At 49.5% G+C, this 20,804-nt stretch overlaps 4 protein-coding genes across 5 annotated transcripts; 2 read left to right on the top strand and 2 right to left on the bottom strand.

The window, feature by feature from the left end:
• The first annotated feature begins 492 nt into the window (after positions 1 to 492).
• On the top strand, positions 493 to 3,279 carry LOC123071186 (60S ribosomal protein L24). Its single transcript, XM_044494697.1, has 6 exons — positions 493 to 614; positions 1,772 to 1,817; positions 1,904 to 1,979; positions 2,118 to 2,219; positions 2,637 to 2,785; positions 2,936 to 3,279. The coding sequence occupies exons 2-6, from the start codon at positions 1,807 to 1,809 to the stop codon at positions 3,084 to 3,086; spliced, it is 489 nt and encodes a 162-aa protein (XP_044350632.1). The 5' UTR covers positions 493 to 614; positions 1,772 to 1,806; the 3' UTR covers positions 3,087 to 3,279.
• Positions 3,280 to 4,237: 958 nt separating this feature from the next.
• LOC123071187 (pentatricopeptide repeat-containing protein At2g22410, mitochondrial) lies at positions 4,238 to 8,286 on the bottom strand. Of its 2 annotated transcripts, none has more exons than XM_044494699.1 (2): positions 8,134 to 8,286; positions 4,238 to 6,181 (listed from the first exon to the last, which is right to left on the bottom strand). In XM_044494699.1, exon 2 carries the CDS (start codon positions 6,087 to 6,089, stop codon positions 4,389 to 4,391), a length of 1,701 nt encoding a protein of 566 aa, XP_044350634.1. In that variant the 5' UTR covers positions 6,090 to 6,181; positions 8,134 to 8,286; the 3' UTR covers positions 4,238 to 4,388. The 2 variants fall into 2 exon arrangements, with proteins under 2 accessions (XP_044350634.1, XP_044350633.1); XM_044494698.1 differs by lacking the exon at positions 8,134 to 8,286 and adding an exon at positions 6,498 to 6,787.
• Positions 7,400 to 10,421, top strand: LOC123067623 (pentatricopeptide repeat-containing protein At5g15010, mitochondrial). Its single transcript, XM_044490345.1, has 3 exons — positions 7,400 to 7,546; positions 7,826 to 8,004; positions 8,307 to 10,421. The coding sequence occupies exons 1-3, from the start codon at positions 7,400 to 7,402 to the stop codon at positions 9,865 to 9,867; spliced, it is 1,887 nt and encodes a 628-aa protein (XP_044346280.1). The 3' UTR covers positions 9,868 to 10,421.
• Positions 10,422 to 11,668: 1,247 nt separating this feature from the next.
• Positions 11,669 to 13,208, bottom strand: LOC100682505 (NAC domain-containing protein 68). Its single transcript, XM_044494700.1, has 3 exons — positions 12,793 to 13,208; positions 12,385 to 12,671; positions 11,669 to 12,278 (listed from the first exon to the last, which is right to left on the bottom strand). The coding sequence occupies exons 1-3, from the start codon at positions 13,013 to 13,015 to the stop codon at positions 11,850 to 11,852; spliced, it is 939 nt and encodes a 312-aa protein (XP_044350635.1). The 5' UTR covers positions 13,016 to 13,208; the 3' UTR covers positions 11,669 to 11,849.
• Positions 13,209 to 20,804: the final 7,596 nt, after the last annotated feature.

Raw genomic sequence — 20,804 nt, forward strand, 5'->3', positions numbered from 1 at the left:
GGCTGGTAAGATACAGCCGCACTGAATGTGCCACAGGGCTACCAGTGGCGACTGGCGAAGATGGGGGGCCCTAATATCTGGGATTTAGTGCATATTTGCTAATGAACAGTGAAAAATAGTGATTGTTTGATGCGAAAAATCAGTTTTTTCAGTGGTTTGGCCCTCCCTGATCAGTTTTAACCGCACTGATACAATTTTTCTGACTCCACCTCGTGGACGTATTCTTGTCTCTTAACAATAAATCTGTTACCCCTAAAAAAAACAATAAATCTGTTATCATGAAATAAAACTTCTTTACCCCCGAAAAAAAACACACGAGGAGGCGTCACCCCTCGAAAAAAAAAGAACAGGAGGCCTCGCCCAGAAAAGACGTTTTTTTTAGGGATCGCCCAGAAAAGACGCGGCACGAGAAATGAGAAAGGGGCTACAAAACGAAAAACCCGGTCCAGCAACAGTGGGCTCCAATCAGCAACCCTACTCGAGCGGCCCATTAGCCCAACAACCCCGCGCCCACCCCACCCCACCCCTCGCGAGGTCATCAAAACCCTACCCGCGGCACACATCTCCCCCCACTTCCCCCCATCCGCCGCCGCCGCGCCTCCTCCTCGCCCAAGGTATCCCTCCCATCCTCTCCTCCCTCTCCTCCGACCCATCTCCCCCGTCCTCCTAGGTCAATCCGTCCGGCCGCCGCCCCTCCTTCCGCCGCGCCGCTCCTCCGCCAGTTCTTCCGTTTCGTTTCGCAAGGTCTGGTTGGTTTGGATCCGATGATAGGCGGCCGCGTCTCTCGATTCGTAGCCTAGGTCACCGGCAGTAGCTTTGTTCCTAGGGTTTCGCCGTCGCGGGTGTCCGAGATGCGTTCGTTTTCCGTGAGTCCAATCTTTAGTCGCGGTGGAGCGCGCAATGGGGTTTGTTGTTCCGTGACCTGGACGCGTCCATTAGTTTCATTGGTTGAGTGAGTATCTGCCTGCTGTTCGTGAGATCTTGCACAGGTACTGGGGCACCCGACACAGATTTGCTGTTGTAGTTTCCGGCGGCCTAATCTTTACTGTGCAAGATGTGCATGGGTACGCAGTATGCAGCAGTTGCTTCTTTGTGTTTGTGCTGCCGGTGACCCAATAATCACCCAGCCTTTTACGCTTCAGGTGTTTTGTTATTCTATGTTTGTGTAAAGTAGGATCCAGAGCACAAGTACTGAGGCACGGTAGCCGTTCTGGTTGCTCAGTTGCCATTTATTTGTTGTGCAAGAGAGACATGGGAACCCGCTTTGCAGCAGAGATTGAACTCTACTTTCTGCCGCCAGTAGTCGCCCAACATCACCCATTTGATTCTTGTGCGGGATGCACATCTGACATTGTTTGTGTCAAGAGTTTCTTCTATGAGTACAGCTAACTCATGGGCCTAAGGTCGTAAGAGATTCAACTTCTCGTGACCAGTAGGTTCGCTCGTTTGGACCAGAGCACAAGTACTGAGGCATGGTAGCCGTTCTGGTTGCACAGTTGCCATATTTTTATTGTGCAAGAGAAACAGGGAACCCGCTTTGCAGCAGAGATTTACTCCACTTTCTGCAGCCAGTAGTCGCCCGATACCACACACTTTAGTATGAAAGATGAACATGGGTACACAATTTACACTCTGGTTATGAGGTTTTGATGATTGTGCTTTGTGGTCATTCTATGCTAAAGAGCCTGCTTTGTTGTTGATTGTTCTTTTGTGTTACTTGCTTTATGCACTTATTAAGTGTTGCTCATGTTTGTTCTGATCTCATTTTTAGGTAGGAGCTTGTGAAAGTTCTCTAAGGCTGAGAAGATGGTTCTGAAGTAAGCTATATGTTTTTGCAAATTAGCTTGTCTTCTTTTTAGTTTGATAGCACTGTGCTCAAATTGTTGTTTCATTTGTTCTACAGGACCGAGCTCTGCCGTTTTAGCGGCCAGAAGATTTACCCTGGGAAGGGTATCAGGTTCATTCGTTCGGATTCGCAGGTAAACTTTGTTATGTTAAGGTCACTTATATTGTTGTTGAATGGTCTAGGTCATCAGTATTAAGCCTAGAACTTTTTTATGTTGATTCTTCTTCAAACAGGAACAACCCACTAATGATTCAGATATTTTGTGCTGCAGGTTTTCCTCTTTGCCAACTCAAAATGCAAGCGCTACTTCCACAACCGCCTGAAGCCTGCAAAGCTTTGCTGGACAGCAATGTACAGGAAGCAGCACAAGAAGGTATCACATTTTGGCTGCTAAGTTATTCATTTTTAGACCATCATTGTCCAGCATGCAGTTACTGTATTATCCTTTTTTATGCCGAAGAAATGTTGCTAGAATTAGCTCGCATGAACTTGGTTATTTTGTAATTTGCATTTCACCTGTCATTAATTTGAGGGCAAATTCCTCCCTACAGTTTGATATGCTTGTGCGTTGGTATTTATAACAAACAATTAGATCACATTTGTTATGTTATTTATAGATCACTGCTTCTGTTAGCATGCCTGTATTCATGCGTGCCATTCCTTCTGTAATCTTAAGCCTCATGATATGTGACTTCTTGTGTTTGCTGCAACAAAGGATTATTTTTTGTTTTTGGGTACTGATTTGTCCTGTCATGCATATTTACTGGGATGTGCTTCGATGTGTCAATAGGACATCCATGCTGAGGCTGCCAAGAAGAGGCGCCGCACCACCAAGAAGCCGTACTCACGGTCGATTGTTGGTGCCACTCTGGAAGTTATCCAGAAGAAGAGGGCTGAGAAGCCTGAAGTCCGTGATGCTGCCCGAGAAGCTGCTCTCCGGTAACATATTCTATCTCTTTATTGCTGTTCCTGCATTGTGTCTACTCCTAAATCTTCTGTTGCAAAAACTGATATCTTTGGATATTCTAGCAGCTGTTGATATTATTGTTTGCTTTTCAATCATCTTACCCTTGATTCATCATGTTGCAGTGAGATCAAGGAGCGCATCAAGAAGACCAAGGATGAGAAGAAGGCCAAGAAGGCAGAGGTGACCAAGTCCCAGAAGTCACAGGGGGGCAAGGGCGCCGTGCAGAAGGGTTCCAAGGGCCCAAAGATTGGCGGTGGCGGCGGGAAGCGTTGAAAGTCGATTACGCCATAGACATAGAATTGTGCTGCCTAGCCTTGTTTCCTATCCTACTATCATAGACCTTTGTCAAGTTATTACCCCGCCATCTTGAATTTGCACCTTATCTGTGAGGCTGAATGGTGTTAACGTTTTGGATTGTCTCGATGAGTTTATTTATAATGAATGGTACTTATGTTGGTTCTTGTCACTTGGCTAGTTTTCTCATTGCAGCGGGCGCTTGCTCATTATTCGAAGTTCCTAGTCTCCCGTCCTAATTCAATAGCTTTTAAGTCTTGCTGTATATACTTAGAAAATCAAAACAATGAGATTTATAGGAGCAAGAGCATCGAATGGTTTCACCTGCATGGCACATTGTGAATAGAAGTGAGGCGGTGATTTCGTCGCTCCCCTTCCTTTCCTATCATCGTATTGGCATCGTGAGGGGGAGGGGAGCTCCGGTCTCTCTCGTCCAAGCATGTTTTAGTCTTATAGAGGTTTTCGAGCACTTGTCCAGGCATGTTTTTAGAGTGGTTTTCGAGTTTCCTCTGCCGATGTCATGGTGCTCATACGAATAATGATCTTCCAGCCCGTGATGTCATGGTGCTCATAGGAATAATGATCTCCCAGCCCGTGCTCCTGCTCGTTGTAGGTGTTGCAGGCGCCGACGATAGCTTGTGGGGTCCAAGGCTCCAAGCTGTCAGTGCGGTTACTATCTGGTGTTGCATCTTGGCATGGCAGTGGCGATGAGTTGTTTTTGGAGTGCGACGGTGATGACTGATGCGGATTTGAGGAAGATGGTGGAGAATACGACCGCCTGTTGCACCTTGGCATGGCGGTGGTGATGAGTTGCTCTTGGAGTGCGACGGTGATGACTGATGCGGATTTGAGGAAGATGGTGGAGAATACGCCTGTTGAAGGGCGGGTTGGCGTTGACCCTGAAGCTGGCGTTGAAGAGGCTCGGACTCCGATTGGTGTTTCTTATCGGGCTAGATCCAGCCTTTAGCTCATTAACGGACTCCGATTGATGTTCCTTATCGGGCTAGATCCAGCCTTAGCGCATTAACGGCTCCTGGCTAGGGATGCTTTCCTTCTCTGGCAACGGCGGTATGCAGTTTTCTGTTGTTTATATGCATATATCAATGTTGTTTGTATGCATATCATCTATGTATCCTTAAATAAAAGTAATGTGTGCCTACGGGCGTGCATCCTTTCTTCTGGCTTTGCATTATTCACATCGTTATGACAAAATTGGCTACAGAATAATTAACATCATTCTCTCGGTCCATGGACCCGAGCATCACTCTATAGCTAGCAGGGTCAGCAGTCGACGACACTGCAAGCGGGCGGTTTCCTCACACGACTATCTTCCATCCGCTGCCTGACCTCCATGGCGTCGCCCCATCTATCAGCCCCCGCATACGCATTGCTCATCAGCGTGTAGTCCCCGCTGTTCCCGTCGTCCAGCTCCCTGAGCCTCTCGGCGGCCACCTCGGCGATCCCCAAATCACCGTGCGTTCTGGCCGCCCCCAGCAGTATCCTGTAGACGACGGGCTCAGGAGCGACGGGCATCTCGGCGATGAACCTCAGCGCCTTGGTCAGCCGACCGGCACGCCCCAGGAGGTCGACGACGACGCCATAGTGCTTCATCCGCGGCTCCACGCCGTGGACCGACCTCATGCTCTCGAAGTGGCCGAGCCCCTCCTCGACGAGCTTCCCGTTGGCGCAGGCGATCAGCACGCCGAGGATGGTGACCTCGTTCGGCCTGAACCCTTCGGCGATCATGGCGTGGAAGGCGCCCAGGGCTTCCTCCTCGGCGCCGTTGTTCGCCAGCCCCATTATGATCGAGTTCCATGATAGGGTGTCCTTCTCTTTCATTTCTCTGAAGACCTGCAGAGCCTCCTTGGTGCTTCCGCATTTCGCGTACATGTCGATCAGAGAATTGTGCAGGATGGTGTCGGCTTCGATCCCGTGTCGCCTCACGTAGTCGTGGATCCACTTGCCGAGATCGAGAGCGCCTAGGTGCGCGCAGGCGGAGAGTACACTTGCAAGCACGATCGCGTCCGGTTTCACCTTGGCTCTCTGCATCTTCCTGAAGAGCTCCAAAGCATTAGAGAACTGACTAGCTTGTGAATAGCCAGATATCATAGAGCTCCACGAGATCAGATCTTTGCCAGGAATTTCCTCGAATAACCTTCTTGCCGAAACCAGATCTCCAGCTTTTGAATATGCGGTGATCATTGCGTTCAGTGTCACGGCGTTCCTATCCTTCATGTTAAAGAAAACCTTTTCTGCTGATCGGAGCTGACCACGCCTGCCATAGTAATCTATCAGAGTATTGCCCAAGTAAATATCCACCTCTATGCAGTAATCCTCTATGTATCTAACCAAGCAATCCGCCATGCTCCAATCTCCTAGACGAGTGCACGCAGAAACAACCTTGACCATAGTGACCTTATCAGCTCTCACTCCTGCATCGTGCATCAACTTGAATAACTTCAAAACCTCTTTCAATCTATTGCACCGGCTATATCCACATATCAAAGAGTTCCAGGACACCACATCCTTAACTGGCATCTCATTGAAAACAGATCTTGCACAGCACAAATCACCACAGGCAGCATACAGATGAATCAGCGAATTGGAAACAAAGATATCTGAAAGAAGCCCGAACTTCAGTACATGGCTGTGCATCTGTTTCCCTTCATTAAGAGCACCAACCCTTGCACAGGCCTTCACTACGAACGGAAACGTCAGGTTGTCCGGCTCCATGCCTTTTCCTCGAGCCTTGTTGTAGAAAGCGATTGCATCTTCTGGTGCATCGCTTTGAGCAAGCCCCCTGAGTATGATATTCCAAAGGTAAGTTGTTGGCGCTTCAATCTGCCCATATACTTTATGAGCAAGAACCAAATCTGGTTGTAGGATAGCATAGAATCTGAGAATCTTAGACATTGCATATTGGCAATTGTACAGCCCAGAAACAATGAGATGGCCATGAAGCTTCTTTATGGCTTCCATCATTACAATGCTGAAAGAAAACTGGATTTTTTCATGAACTGTGGATCAGTGAGGGGAAATGCAGTACGGCACATGTCATTCAACACCTCTGCTTCCTGCAAGGGATTACCAATATTAGTAAAGAAGCAACAAAAAGTAATGCTGTGAACTAGTACAAAAGCGACAAACAATAACACCGTGAATTAGTCTTTTTGAAAGTGGAATAAATGAGCACACTGTCGATGCTTATTAACAACATATATAAAAAATAGCGAGCATTGGATAACGAGATGGTGGTGTTTAAATACAAGGTATACAAAGGTCATATGATTCAACAATCATTCAGCAGCCAAGAAGAAATAAACTGACTTAGTTCTTTTAACTTTGCATGAAAGATAATAGATAAAAGGTAAAAGAACACAATAAACCCACCATAAAGTAGGAAGGCTATTTGGTATAATGCAGGGAGACAATTCTAATGATGGAACATAAACTCTTAAAACTATGTGGAGCTTCTTCCCAATAATTTGGTTCCGACTTACTGACTCTCGCCAACCAAAGCAAGCCCAGGAACCTTAACAGTATTCATCTCATCTACTAGCTTCCGTGCTCTTTCAGCATCACTAAACCTTCCAAGCTCAGTGAGCATATTGGATACCACCACAAAATCACCTCCAGATTCTCTTTCGATGTCTAGTATCTTCTTCATTGCCCTCTCCCCCATCTCCACTTCCCCATACTTGCTGCAACAACCCAGCAGTGTCCTCCACACGACTGAATTAACCTCTATTGGCAGACCACTTATTACTTGCTCGGCCTCATATAACCGTCCAGCCCTCCCTAGCATGTCTATGATACACCCAAAATGCTTGATCTCTGGAGTTAGACTGTATTCATACACCATGCTTTTGAAAAACTGTACTCCTTGCTCGACCAGCCCACCATGGCTGCAAGCATTGAGAACGCTCAAGAAGGTGACTCTGTTAGGCCTGATTCCAGCTCTTCTCATCTCTGCAAACAGTTCAACAGCCTCAGTTGACAACCCGTGCATTGTGAAACCTGAAATTATTGATGTCCATGACACCAAGTTTCTCCTATCCAGCATTTCATGGAAAACCTTCAGTGAGTTCTGTACAGACCCAACCTTGGCATACAAGTCTATGAGCGAATTACCAACTCGGATATCCAACACAAGAAGACCCTTCTTCTCACAGTAGCCGTGCAAGGCCTCACCCAAAAGAATCCTTCCAATATTAGATACCGCAGGTACAACCGCTAACACAGTTATCTCGCTTGGATCAACACCTTCTGCCATCATGCGGCGAAAGAGAGCAATGGCCTCTACCGAGCGACAGGAGCGCGTGTACCCATCAATCATCCCGGTCCACGAGACAACATTCCTACAGGGCATCCGCTCAAAAAGCAGCCTCGCGTACTCAACCTCGCCCCGCGCAGCAAACCCGGTGATCACCACGTTCCAAGTAACCGCATTCTTGGCCGGCATCTCGTCGAACGCGATCCGAGCATTCGCCAGGCACCCGCACACGACATAGGCATTGACGAGGGCGGTGTGCACGTAGGCGTGGAACTCGAACCCCTTCCGGACGGCAAGCCCGTGCAGCTGCACGGCAGCCCGCGGCCACGCCAGGGCCGCGCAGGCCCCGAGGGCGTGCACGAAGGCGTAGGTGTTGTCGGCCGCGTGCCGCCGCGCGTCCCTGAAGAGGCTCAGTGCCTCCTGCGGGAGAGGGCCGCGGGAGTAGGCCTTGAGGAGCGCGTGCCACGGCGTGGGACGGCGGTCGAACACCTGGCGGGCAACGAGCTGGGCGTGGATCTGGAGGAGCGGGCGCCTCTCCGCCTGGTATCTCAGGAGGAGGGCCACCAGGCCCCGGACGTGGGCGGCGGCGGCGTCGTGGGAGGGCGCGCATCCCTGCCTCCAGAGGTCAGCCGGGAACCGCGCCATGAGGGGCTCCGTCTCCTCCAGACCTACTACCCAACGCCTCTCTCGTCTGCTTAGAATTATTATGTCATGGTGCAATGGAGAGAGATAGAGAGAGAGGGAGAGGCATACCCTTGTCTAGCGAGAAGGTGGAGCAGTGGAGGAGGCTGGACTCGAAATCGTCCGAGGCTTTCTCCCTCCCGCGCCGGCGTCCAAGACAAAAAGATTGTGTTTTGCTTGCCCTTGCCGGGCGTACTACGTTGCTCTCTTGTCCTCACTCCTCGCTCCTCCTCCATGTTGCGTAGGGTTCTCGCGGGAGCGATCGTGCGCCTCTCCGGCCCCGGATTCTCCAACCCGCCACCGAGGAGTCGGCCTGTCCTTCTGCCCATTGCCCCGCGCCTTTCCACCGCGCGGGAGCCGGCCGGCGGCGAGAGCGAGGGGGAGGAGGACGACCCGTTCTCCTTCCCGGACCAGCAGCAGCTCCCGCCCGACGTGGCGCGGGGCGTGGACGCCGTCGTCGCGGCGGCCGAGGGCGCCCACCTGGACGCCGCGCGCGCCGGGGCCCTCCTGGAGCAATGCGGCGCCGCGGCCTCCGAGACGCTCGTGGTGGCCGCGCTCTCGCGCCTCCGCAACAGCTGGGCCGCCGCGCACGCCGCGTTCCGGTGGGCGGCCGCGCGGGCGCGGCAGCAGCCCGGGTACGCCCCCGGGCGCCACGCGTGCCACTCCATGCTCGCCATCCTCGCCAGGCACCGCCGCTTCGACGACGCGCGCGCCCTGCTCGACGAAATGCGCCGCAGGTCGCTCGCGTCGCCGAGGGCGGTGCTCCTCCTAATCCGGCGATACTGCGCCGCGCGAGACGTTGCTAGCGCGATCGCCGCGTTCCGCGCGCTCCCGAGCTTCGGCATTGAGCCTGGGGTCGCCCAGTTCCATGGCCTCCTCAGCGCCCTCTGCCGGTACAAGAACGTCAAGGACGCGGAGCACCTGCTTCTGTCCAGCGACAAGGAGTTCCCGTTCGAGACCAAGGGCTTCAACATCGTGCTCAATGGCTGGTGCAACATGGTCTGCAGCGTGCGGGAGGCCAAGAGGTTTTGGACCGTCATGGAGCTCAGGGGCGTCGCGAGGGACGTTGTGTCCTATGGGAGTATGATCTCGTGCTTCTCAAAGGCCGGGAGCTTGGATTCGGTCATGAAGCTCTTTAACCGCATGAAAGAGGCCGGCATTGTGCCAGACCGGAAGGTGTACAATGCAGTTGTGCACGCGCTCGCCAAGGGGCGGTGTGTGGATGAGGCAAGAGCGCTCGTCCGGAGCATGGAGGAGAAGGGGGTTGCACCAGACACGGCCACTTACAACTCCCTCATTCGGCCTCTTTGCAAGGCTCGTCAGATCCAGGAGGCAAGAGAGATGTTTGATGAGATGGTAGGAAGGGGGCTGTTGGCATCAGTGAGGACATTCCATGCATTGTTCGATGTTGCTACGAGCCCCACTGAGGTCTTTGATCTCTTGGATAAGATGAAGGCACTACATTGTGAGCCAGAGATGGACACTTATATTATGTTGATCCGGAAGTTCTGCAGGTGGAAGCAGCACGACAGTGTGGAGAAACTGTGGAACGCAATGCCTGCAAATGGGCTGACCCCTGATCGGAGTGCGTACATTGTGTTCATACATGGACTGTTCCTGAATGGGAAGTTAGAGGAGGCTGCAAAGTATTATGAGGAGATGAAAGCCAAGGGATTTTCACCAGAGGAGAAGACTGAATCAATGATACAGGCGTGGCGTTCAGGCAGAGAGCTTGCCAAGGCGTCAGCTTCTGTCGGTTCAAGACGTGGTTCGGTGTCTCTCAAAGTAACTCGTAGAGAGTGGTAAAGACGAAGACCACTTGGAAGTGGTCTATAAAGAGGGACACGGGTGTTGTTTTGGAGTAACTGGTAGAAACTTTGGAGAGAGATTATTTGGTTATTCAGAAAGATGAGTCTGATTACCCTCAAGTGATCTTCATCTACTTTGTTCTGGCCGGTTTGGTCAAGGAAGCCACGCGCGCAAGGGCCTTGCTTTCGTTAAGAGTTATTGTCAGCGATGACCTCAGCTGAGGGTATGCTGTTTGGTTTCCTTTGTTCCAGTCTGTAATCAAACTTTGTTCCTTCTAACAAGAAGGCGCAGAGCTCCTGCCGTATTTGAAAAGAGTATGTTTACCCAGTTATTTTCGTTCTCACTAGATTGCTTGGCTGTAGATCGGAAGTAGAAAGTGCAACCTAGGGTTTATTCTGTTTAGACTTGGATAGGCATCACTTTGCTGTAACCCTTCTTTTGTAGCTCATAGTTTGTACTGGGTACATGTTTGATGATTGGTTCACAACATATAATGAGTGTCCACCATATTCATACTGGTCCGACTCCTATACTTTCGCATTATAATATGTGCAGAGATTTTACAAAATAATGAGAGCTCATTTCATATGGTTTGATACTAAATACACATTTTCAATATGTAGTTGTATTCAATATTAGCAGTTTCATTTTCATGCTTACAACAATTCCCTTAGTGCACTGGCATATTTATTCACATATAACCATTTAGTGACCGCTCATCCCATTGCAGAATCGGCCGCCGTGTGAAGTTTTAGGTTATATAATTTTCTTCTTGACAAACATATTGTTCTCTTTCTGCCAGCCAGCCATTGCAACCTTTCTGATAGCATTAATTCAGTGCATGTGCACACTAAATAGTCCAGCTACAAGAGCACATTGGATCGAAGCTGGAGCGGGTTGCTGCCAGCCTGCTTGTAATCAATGAATCTGTTGATTCTGAGGTGAGCGTTTACCAGAGTTCCAGTTATATCTGATCAGTTAGGTGTTATTTTCTCTGGTATCCTGTGGCTTCAGTTAGGCCTAGTAGCTGTAGGTGATTCGATCATACCGACGATAATATGGTACGCGTCAAAAATTTATCTTCGCATGTGATGTTTCAAGACCTTTCTGTAATATCCTGTAGGATATCCCTGCTAACAGCAAGTAGCTTGTTCTGTCAGTTGTCACTACATATATCCTGATCTCTGTTATGCAAGTCCAGTCTCCAAAAGATGGTGTTGATGCAAAGTTGCTTTAAATTTTGTTGATAAGACGATGACAGGTAATGGATACAGTTATGGTGAAAACAACTTACTTTGGCTGTACAAGATACAGCCAACTGAGCCATGCTTGTCATACTAGTGCCCACTGTCAATTTCATGGCGTCTTATAGCTGCTAGCCTGCAAGTGTCGCTAACTCATATGACTCATGATGCAGACTAACATAGTGCATGATCACGTCCCAACTTTAACCGATAGCTGCGTGGTCGACAACCAGTTGCAGTCTGCCTGTTCATGTATGCACTGAATGTTACCATTATACTGTTAATATCTGAACCTTCGGATAAACACCAAATATTTTTTTTAAACAATTGGAAGTGGTGAAAAATGAAATATCAGCTGTGAAATAATCATATATTACCTCTGTCTAACACTAAAACTGTCTAGATACATCCGTATCTAGACAAATCCAAGACAAATAATACGGGACGGAGGGAGTATATGTTTCAGATTTGTTTCAGATTGATCAAAGGTCAGAAGAACAAGTTTGGTGTTTAGACTTGAGAATTTGAGATTATTATGAGAACAAAATCACATGTTTGTTCAGAATACCAAATTTATAGATCGAAACCAAAGAATAAATACTGCTACAAGCCTACCACCACATCTTCAGAATCATGCCTGGGAAATCTCTATCTCTTTCTAGTTCAACAAAGTAAGTATATTTGTCTAATCACTTCTATTTCCAATAATTTACACCATATCTTTCTGGTTCCATCTCAGAATGGTGGCAAGATTGTTTGCCACATCGGCCTCATCATCTGCGGTGAGCTCATCGACTGTAGGTAGCCGCTGCCGTCCTGCCCAGGCATCGTCGCCGGGTTCACCATCTGCCCCATGTTCATATAGCAAGTCTGCAGGTCGTCCATGCTCAGGCCGGTGAACCAGTCGCTGTCCTCCTTCACCGTCACCATGCCGCCTCTCGGCTGCCCCTGCGCCATGTCCGTGAAGACGCGCTGCTGCAGGCCGGAGGCGCTGTCGATCTCCGAGGAGTCGTGCGTCTGGAAGCTGTCGGATATGGCGTCGGTCGCCAGCGCGTCCATGACCTCCCCGTTTGGCCCGGCCTCCACAGCCATGTCCTGCTCCACCTTGACCTTCTCCCAGTTGTTCTTCTTGTTGTACAGCCGGCACAGCACCCATTCGTCCAGCTGCAATAGCCGCACATCACATAGAGAGAAGGATCAGTATTCAGTATCGATCGATGAATCAGTATTGTTGGTGAGCAAACTGCGAACTGGAAGACGTTGGGGTTACCTTGAGGGATCCCTTCTTGCCGGGTGCGCGGTCGGCTTCGGCGATGCGGTACTCGTGCATGATCCAGTCGGTCTTGACGCCCCTGGGCGCCCTGCCGGAGTAGAAGACGAGCGCCTTCTTGATGCCGACCGTCCTGCCGCCGCTCTCCTTGGGCGCCACGGGCTTGTCGGCGCCGGTGGCCTTCCAGTAGCCGGTGCCGGCGGAGCGGTTGGGGCGCGAGCCGTTGGGGTACTTGCGGTCGCGTGGCGTGAAGAAGTACCACTCCCTGCTCCCGAACAGCGCCCTCTCTGCACGAACGAACCCGCGGCCAAGGTCAGCGCGGCACAGCACACATTGAACCACCAAGAAGGAGGAAGAAGGAGAAGAGAAAACAGGGGAGGGGAGAGAGAGGAAGAAGAGAAGGCGCACCGGGCAGATCCCAGGGGTTGAACTTGTAGAGATCGACCTCGGCGATGATGGGCACGGGCTGCGGCTGGCCCGCCACCTTCCTGCAGAGGTAGTGCACGACGAGCTCGTCGTCCGTGGGGTGGAAGCGGAAGCCCGGCGGCAGGTTGAGCTCCGCCTCCGCGTCCCTCCGCCCGCTGCTCCCCTCCGCCGCCGTCGGCTCGGCCTTCACCATTGCCGTCATCATCCTCCCCCTCCTCGCGTTCGCTCGCCCGCTCCACCACCTTGGAGAAAAGAAAACCCCGGCCGCGCCCGCCCGGTGCTGGAAGAGAAGAAGAAGAGAAGAGAAAGGCGGCTGCAGGTTGTGATACCGCCTCCTGGGACCTGGAGCCTTCTCTTTTGTTGATGGCTCGTTTCCTTGGCGACCAAGTACGTTTGTAGGGCGGGGCGCCCGGGTCGGCTATATACGGGCCCCCGCCCGCGCGACGTGGGCCGGGGCGGGCCCGCGCGTGTCCCCGAGCTGCTCGTGGGCTTCCGTTGTTTGGATGAGGAGGACGGCCGTGCGCTGCTGCGCGGAAGTTTCCCGCGGCGACAAGAGTTTGACCCTCCCGACGGCTGGGCTGAAAGGGACGGAAGAGTCAAATGCGCGACAGCCGGGAGGGATTTTCCGGCGGGAAAATATATCCCCGCGACCACCTCGGCGGCTCGTCGAATGGCCGCGCGTCTAGGTGCGTCGGCAGGCGCGGGCTGCTCCTCTCTGTTCTGGACCTCTCATCCGCATTGCACCACGTGCGGATTGCGCTTCTTGGCTATCTGTGAGCTGCGGCAGCCACGTACCATGTCGTAATACGTGGAGGAAGGTATGAGGACATGAGCTTACGACCCGCGCATGCATGCATGAAGGTTTTCCATCGCGCCTTGGATTTTTCTCCGGGGAAAACTTTTAAAAGGTTTAGGGATCACGCTAGCTAGAATGCTAGTACGAGTAGATGACCCTTCAAAGATGACATTGTTTAGTTTCAGCATATAAACGTGGACATATGACCACGTCAAGTCCTATCCCCTATAAAAGAAAAAAAACGTGGATATGAACCATCCTCTACCACGGGCTGCTTAAACATGAGCGAATGCAAGCGCGCCTGTTATGTTTAATTAAGTGATTATTAAGCCATTGGATGTACATCTGATTCAGATTTTTTTTAAAGATCTTATATATTTGTGAATGGAGAAAGAACATGATATGCACGGCATGACATTTGTATCTCATCTACTAGTATGGATCATCACGGTGCTACTGGCCAGCACAGTTAATTCCCATGCGGCCAGAGGCGGAGCTAGCATCGGATTACACCTAGGGCTAAGTACCTTGAATGATGCACTTTGATGATTTTTTCATACTTTTTAAGAAGAAATTATAAGGGTCATTGTTCCTAGGCCTAGGGCTATAGCCCTACTTGCCATAGGCCTGTCTCCGTCCCCGATGCGGCCACAGAAGGATATGCTTGGAACATTATTTATCTTCACAATTCATAATTCCCATGCCGATCGACAGAACAGAAGGATATGCTCGGAACAACACAACATTTAAACAATTCAAGTTCCTCAAAAGGAAAATTTAAACAATTCGAGAGGATAATACTCAAGCTTGGCCTGTTCATACCGAAGCATACATAGGAGTACCTAGTACCGCCATTTGTTTACCTAGTCAGGGACACCTAGAGAGACAGAGTAGGTGTATCTCCTCTTGTCTGTAGTACAGTAAGATAAAGAAACCTGGCCCCAATCTGCACGTGCCTCCCTCCTCCTGGATGGCCACCTACGTGCACTGAACCTGAACCTTACCCGGGTGCGCCTCCAGCCGCGACGGCGGGGTGGGGTGGCGAGCAAATCCTCGACCCGGCCGGCGGAGGTGCGGTTGGTCGGCCAGCCGTACAGCAGATGAAAGAAAAAGGATAGCGCCTTGTCGACGGCCGAGGTTTCTCATTCCCCCGGCGGTGGACTACGGTATGAAATTCCAGCCGAAAAGGACGGACGGGCGGGCGGGCGGGCAGCCAGTTCCGGGGAAAGCGATGGACTTTTTGTCGTGGCTGACAGTGAGCTTACGTTTTCCCATGGGCGAGAACTGGGTTGGGCTGGGGATTTTCTTCGACTTAATAACTGACAGATTGTTATGTTAATTTGCTGTCAGGTTACCGCACTTGGTATCGCACAGCTGGTGACTGCCGGGATTAGCTGTGGTCCGGTGAGTAGTATATATGTCGGGTTGCATACATCACTGGCCGTGTCTCAGCTATCGGAATGACAGGGAGCACTCGAGATATTATCCGCCGATACTTTGGTGGGCCCTTGATGGATTTCTGTGGAAGCTTTGTTTCTGTTTTGTTCCGTAAACTATTGCGAAATTTGAAATTAAGACATGTGGGAGGAGGTGTGTGGGCAAGTTAACAGGATTTCGGCATCGTAGTTGATTTTACATGTGGTGTGCTTTTAGAAAATGATGATAATTGGGTGCGTTTGGATCCCGTGCTAGTTTACCTCGCTAGGCAAGGCTGGCCTTGTTGACGGAGGCTAGCCGAGTTGGCTCGCTCACTGAACAAAAGAGAAGTCTGGAAATCGCAGGTAACGAGGCAAGCTAGCTCAGGAACCAAATTCATCACTTCCTTGTTGTGCCGGGCTAAGCGAGTGCTTGACGGATAACCAAACGCTCCCTAAGTTACCACCATCTTGCCAAACAGGGGAGTATCCAAACTCCACACCACAGCCAACAGTGTCAATGTTGGGGCTATAAAGCCCAGTCCCGCCCTAGGAGTGACGGTTCTGTAATTGATAAAGTCATGATCAGAGGCGGATTCGGTAGGACATTCTCTCTCTCTCTCTCTCTCTCTCTCTCTCTCTCTTGTGCGAGTAAGACTTGTATTATTCAAGGATCCAGGGAATTACAATCCAGCTTACACAAGTCATTCTCGACTATTTTCTCTAGCTAGGGTTGATCCAGTCTTTCCAATTCAGTGTCCTAGTGTTTTCTTTGTTGTCCAACTCCATCACCATGCGCTTGTGTCCTTGTTTGCGATCGTGACCCTCGGTACCATCTCTCGGGATCGGGGTGTTCACCAACGTAAGCCTTTGGCGTGTGCTAAGGCATGTGGCCGTACACCACCCCACCTAGGTCGTCTATGAGCGTTCCATGGAGAATGTGATTGTCACATGCGGAGAAGAAGGTCGTAGGAAGGATTGTCATTGCAGACCAATCTATGGTTAGATCGTTAGGAGAACAGTGGTATTCCAAGCCCACCAGGTTCAAGTCCTAGGCTTGAGATTGGTACTCGCATTATTTTTGGATTTAGGATGTGTTTGGTTGTTGTCCTGGATCAAATGTGCCTGGCCTGGCGTCTGCCTGAGACCTGCCTGTAGTTTCTTTGGTTGGCATCCTCAATTGTTGAACGCCAGCCTGGCCCAGAGAAATGTCGGTTGTCATTAGCCTGGGCAAAAATTGGAGAATGTAGTTAGCTTGGTCCAGGCATCCAGAATGGGATGCCTAGGCTGTTGGTGTGCTAATCTTGCTTTTGAAAAAAAAACTAGGAGAGACAGATAGTACAGTGGGCTGATGTAACATATTTAATAGTCATCAACCAAACACCATGGTACGTAGATTGCCTGGCTAAGCAGAAAACAACGATACCCCAGGCGCATTCCAGGCACACGATTTTGCCAGGCATGGTGTCGACGACATCAACCAAACACATCCTTATTTCAGGCTTTCGACGATGTTCGTTCAATGGGAGGAGACGTTCCCGCTGACCGCTAGGCGCCTGTTGTGATTTCGTAAAATCTGAAGATGCTATGCCGGCTCAGTCTCTCGAAGATGGTCATAGAGGTAGGGTGTGCGTGCGTGCGTTCATAGGGGTGAGTATATGCATGTGTATGTGAGCGACTTCGATTGTATTGTGTTCAAAAAAAGAAAGGATTGTCATTTATGAAATGAGACTCAAGGATAAGGAAGATATTCATTGTCAATCATCTCAAACACAAAGATTACTGGAGCTTACAAAGTCACATGTGATAATCAGAAGACTCCAAGCGAGAACAACCCCAAGGAGGTATCTAGTGAAGAATTTGGTCTTATAAACCACAACTTCAACAAAATGTACTCCAAAAACAAGTTCAAGACCAACGACCGTAATTACTCAAGATCAAGGAATGAGCAAACAAGGTCTAGCCTAAAGGAGAGGCATTGTAATAGTTGTGGACAATCCATACTCTTCATTGCCAATTGTCGTGAATCTACCAAGAAGAATGTATATGAAAGTGCAACAATCCCTAGGTGGTTTTGGTAATTCCTAACAACATATAGCTCATTGAGCTAATACTATTCCAAGACAAATATTTGAGGAAAGCTCAATGAATGGCATGGCATAGATGAGGAAAGTGGACCCCTCAAAATACTAAGGATAAAATGATTTGCTCAAGCTCAAAAGCTCAAGACTCTACATTTTATATTTTAGTGATCCAAGATCACATTGAGTCTATAGGAAAAGCCAATACTATCAAGGAGGGATGAGGTGTTGCTTAATGAGTTTCTTGCTCCATAGTGCTTAGTGATATGCTCCAAAACCCTCAACTACTTTCTCATATCCACATATGACCCAAACCAAAAGTCAAACTCGGCCCCACCGATTATTTCTATCCGGCGCCACCGAGTTTAGATGTCATAGCCACTGCCACAAACCCTAGGCAAATCGGTCTCACCGATAGGGATCTCGGTCTCACCAAGATGGGATTGTAATCTCTCTATTTCCATTCGTAACATTTTGGTCTAACAGAAGTGAGCGATCGGTCCCACCGAGATTGCAATGTAAACTCTTTGTTTCCTTTTTGTAACATTTCGGTCTCACCGAAATGAGCGAATCGGTCCCACCAAGTTTACCTGACCAACTCTCTGGTTAGCTTATTACCAAAATCGGTCCCACCGAGTTTGTGTAATTGGTCTCACCGAGATTAGTTATGCCCTAACCCTAACCATATCGGTCCTACCGCGTCGCATATCGGTCCCACCGAAAACCCTAATGGTCACTAGGTTTACTAAATCGGTCTGACCGAGTTTGTTGATTCGGTCCCACCGAGATTGGTAAATTGTGTGTAACGATTAGATTTTGTGTGGAGGCTATATATACCCCTCCACCTCCTCTTCATTCGGAGAGAGAGCCATCAGAACAAACCTACACTTCCAACTTACCATTTTTGAGACAGAACCACCTACTCATGTGTTGAGGCCAAGATATTTCATTCCTACCATATGAATCTTGATCTCTAGTCTTCCCCAAGTTGCTTTCCACTCAAATCTTCTTTCCACCAGATCCAAATCTTGTGAGAGAGAGTTGAGTGTTGGGGAGACTATCATTTGAAGCACAAGATCAAGGAGTTCATCATCAACACACCATTTGTTACTTCTTGGAGAGTGGTGTCTCCTAGATTGGCTATGTGTCACTTGGGAGCCTCCGACAAGATTGTGGACTTGAACCAAGGAGTTTGTAAGAGCAAGGAGATTGCCTACTTCGTGAAGATCTACCGCTAGTGAGGCAAGTCCTTCGTGGGCGACGGCCATGGTGGGATAGACAAGGTTGCTTCTTCGTGGACCCTTCTTGGGTGGAGCCCTCCGTGGACTCGCGTAACTGTTACCCTTCGTGGGTTGAAGTCTCCATCAACGTGGATGTACGATAGCACCACCTATCGGAACCACGACAAAAACATCAGTGCCTCCAATTGTGTTTGAATTCTCCAAACCCCTACCCTTTACATTCTTGCAAATTGCATGCTTTACTTTCCGCTGCTCATATACTCTTTGCATGCTTGCTTAAATTGTGTGAAGATTGCTTGACTTGTGCTAAGATAGCTAAAATCTGCCAAAGACTAAAATTGGGAAAATGTTAAGTTTTTAATTGGTCAAGTAGTCTAATCACCCCCCTCTAGATATACTTCAAGATCCTACAAGTGGTATCAGAGCTTTGGTCTCCATTTGCTTTGATTTCCATAGCTTTTGGTGGTCATAGCCTTGGTTTCACAACCTAGGAGAGTATGGCGTCTAGCGAGAGAAATTATCACCGTAGAGGTCCTTACTTTGATGGTACTAATTTTGCTAGTTGGAAGCATAAGATGAAAATGCATATTCTCGGACATAACCCCGCCGTTTGGGCTATTGTGTGTATTGGCTTGCAAGTTGAATTCTTTGATGGGAGAGAACCGAACCGTGAAGCTAGCGTGGATGAGTTGAAGATGCTACAATACAACGCTCAAGCTTGTGATATCCTCTTCAACGGATTGTGCCCCGAAGAATTCAACAAAATCAGCCATCTTGAGAATGCAAAGGAAATCTGGGATACTTTGATTGATATGCACGAAGGTACTGACTCCGTCAAAGAATCCAAATTGGATGTGCTCCAAAGTCAAGTTGACAAGTTCAAAATGAAGGATGGTGAAGGTGTCGCTGAAATGTACTCTAGGCTTGCTCTTATCACAAATGAGATTGTGGGCTTAGGAAGTGAAGAGATGACCGACAGATTCATCATCAAGAAGATCCTAAGAGCATTGGATGGAAAATATGATACCGTGTGCACATTGATCCAAATGATGCCCAATTACAAGTGAAAGGACCGATATGGTTGACTAGAGGGGGGGGTGAATAGGCAACTAACAATTTTTAAGCTTTTCTTTAACAATTTAAACCTTGCGACAAAATAGGTTGTCTAGATATGCAACTAAGTGGACAACCTATATGATGCAATGACAACTAGCACACAAGCAAGCAATATATACAACACAAGTAAGCTTGCAAAAGTAAAGGCACGAAATAACCAAGAGTGGAGCCGGTGAAGACGAGGATGTGTTACCGAAGTTCCTTCCTTTTAAAGGGAAGTACGTCTCCGTTAGAGCGGTGTGGAGGCACAATGCTCCCCAAGAAGCCACTAGGGCCACCGTAATCTCCTCACGCCCTCACACAATGCGAGATGTCGTGATTCCACTATTGGTTCCCTTGAAGGCGGCGACCGAACCTTTACAAACAAGGTTGGGGCAATCTCCACAACACTTGGAGGCTTCCAACAACACCACGAAGCTTCACCACAATGGAGTATGGCTTCGAGGTGACCTCAACCGTCTAGGGTGCTCAAACACCCAAGAGTAACAAGATCCGCTAGGGATTAGTGGGGGGAATCGAATATCTCTTGGTGGAAGTGTAGATCGGGCCCTTGTCACCCAATCCCGAGCAAATCAACAAGTTTGATTGGCTAGGGAGAGAGATCGGGCCAAAATGGAGCTTGGAGCAACAATGGAGCTTAGAGGTGGAAGAGGTAGTCAACTAGAGGTAGGAGAGACCCCATTTATAGTCATGGAAAAGATCCAACCATTATCCACATGTTCAGCCTGCGACATGCGGTACTACCGCTCCAGGAGCGCGGTACTACCGCAAGGCCACACGGTACTACCGTGGAGGACCACGGTACTTCCGCGGCAGCAGCAAAGGCCGGGACTTGCCTGACTGAGTGCAGTACTACCGCTTGCACGGTAATACCGCTCCCCCTTGCGGTACTACCGCAAGGCAGGAAAGTCAAAGCCTACGAAGAGCGCGGATGAAATAAAATACATCCGTGCCTACTTCCGCTGAAAATGAAACAGTGCAAAAAATCCGACGCGGTACTATTGCGCACGAGGCGCGGTACTACCGTTGAGGCGCGGATGTAAAAAATTACATCCGCTCCTAATACCGTGACGCAGCGGTACTAGGTATGAGGGCCATAGTACTACGACTCCAGGGAAGCGGTACTACCGTGGCCTCCCGCGGTACTACCGCGCAGGACGTGCGGTACTGCCGTGTGGGCGCGGATGTAAAAAATTACATCCGCCCCTACTACCGTACCGGAGCAGCACTAGGCCTGGGAGCCACGGTACTAAGGCTCCAGAGGAGCGGTACTACCGTGACCCCCAGCGGTACTACCGCAGGTGCTTGCGGTACTACCGCTCCATAGAGCAGTACTACCGCAAGT

Source organism: Triticum aestivum, chromosome 3B, assembly GCF_018294505.1.
Source record: "Triticum aestivum cultivar Chinese Spring chromosome 3B, IWGSC CS RefSeq v2.1, whole genome shotgun sequence".
NCBI classification, from domain to species: domain Eukaryota; kingdom Viridiplantae; phylum Streptophyta; class Magnoliopsida; order Poales; family Poaceae; genus Triticum; species Triticum aestivum.

Coding starts and splice junctions, on each gene's coding strand:
- LOC123071186 (XM_044494697.1), top strand. Junction 1,980..2,117: donor TCATTCGTTCGGATTCGCAG/GTAAACTTTGTT, acceptor TTTGTGCTGCAG/GTTTTCCTCTTTGCCAACTC. Junction 2,220..2,636: donor ACAGGAAGCAGCACAAGAAG/GTATCACATTTT, acceptor ATGTGTCAATAG/GACATCCATGCTGAGGCTGC.
- LOC123071187 (XM_044494699.1), bottom strand. CDS start 6,089: ATGATGGAAGCCATAAAGAAGCTTCATGGCCATCTCATTGTTTCTGGG.
- LOC123067623 (XM_044490345.1), top strand. CDS start 7,400: ATGGCCTCTACCGAGCGACAGGAGCGCGTGTACCCATCAATCATCCCG. Junction 7,547..7,825: donor CGGTGATCACCACGTTCCAA/GTAACCGCATTC, acceptor CCGCGGGAGTAG/GCCTTGAGGAGCGCGTGCCA. Junction 8,005..8,306: donor GCGCATCCCTGCCTCCAGAG/GTCAGCCGGGAA, acceptor CATGTTGCGTAG/GGTTCTCGCGGGAGCGATCG.
- LOC100682505 (XM_044494700.1), bottom strand. CDS start 13,015: ATGATGACGGCAATGGTGAAGGCCGAGCCGACGGCGGCGGAGGGGAGC. Junction 12,672..12,792: donor CAACCCCTGGGATCTGCCCG/GTGCGCCTTCTC, acceptor TCGTTCGTGCAG/AGAGGGCGCTGTTCGGGAGC. Junction 12,279..12,384: donor GCAAGAAGGGATCCCTCAAG/GTAACCCCAACG, acceptor CGGCTATTGCAG/CTGGACGAATGGGTGCTGTG.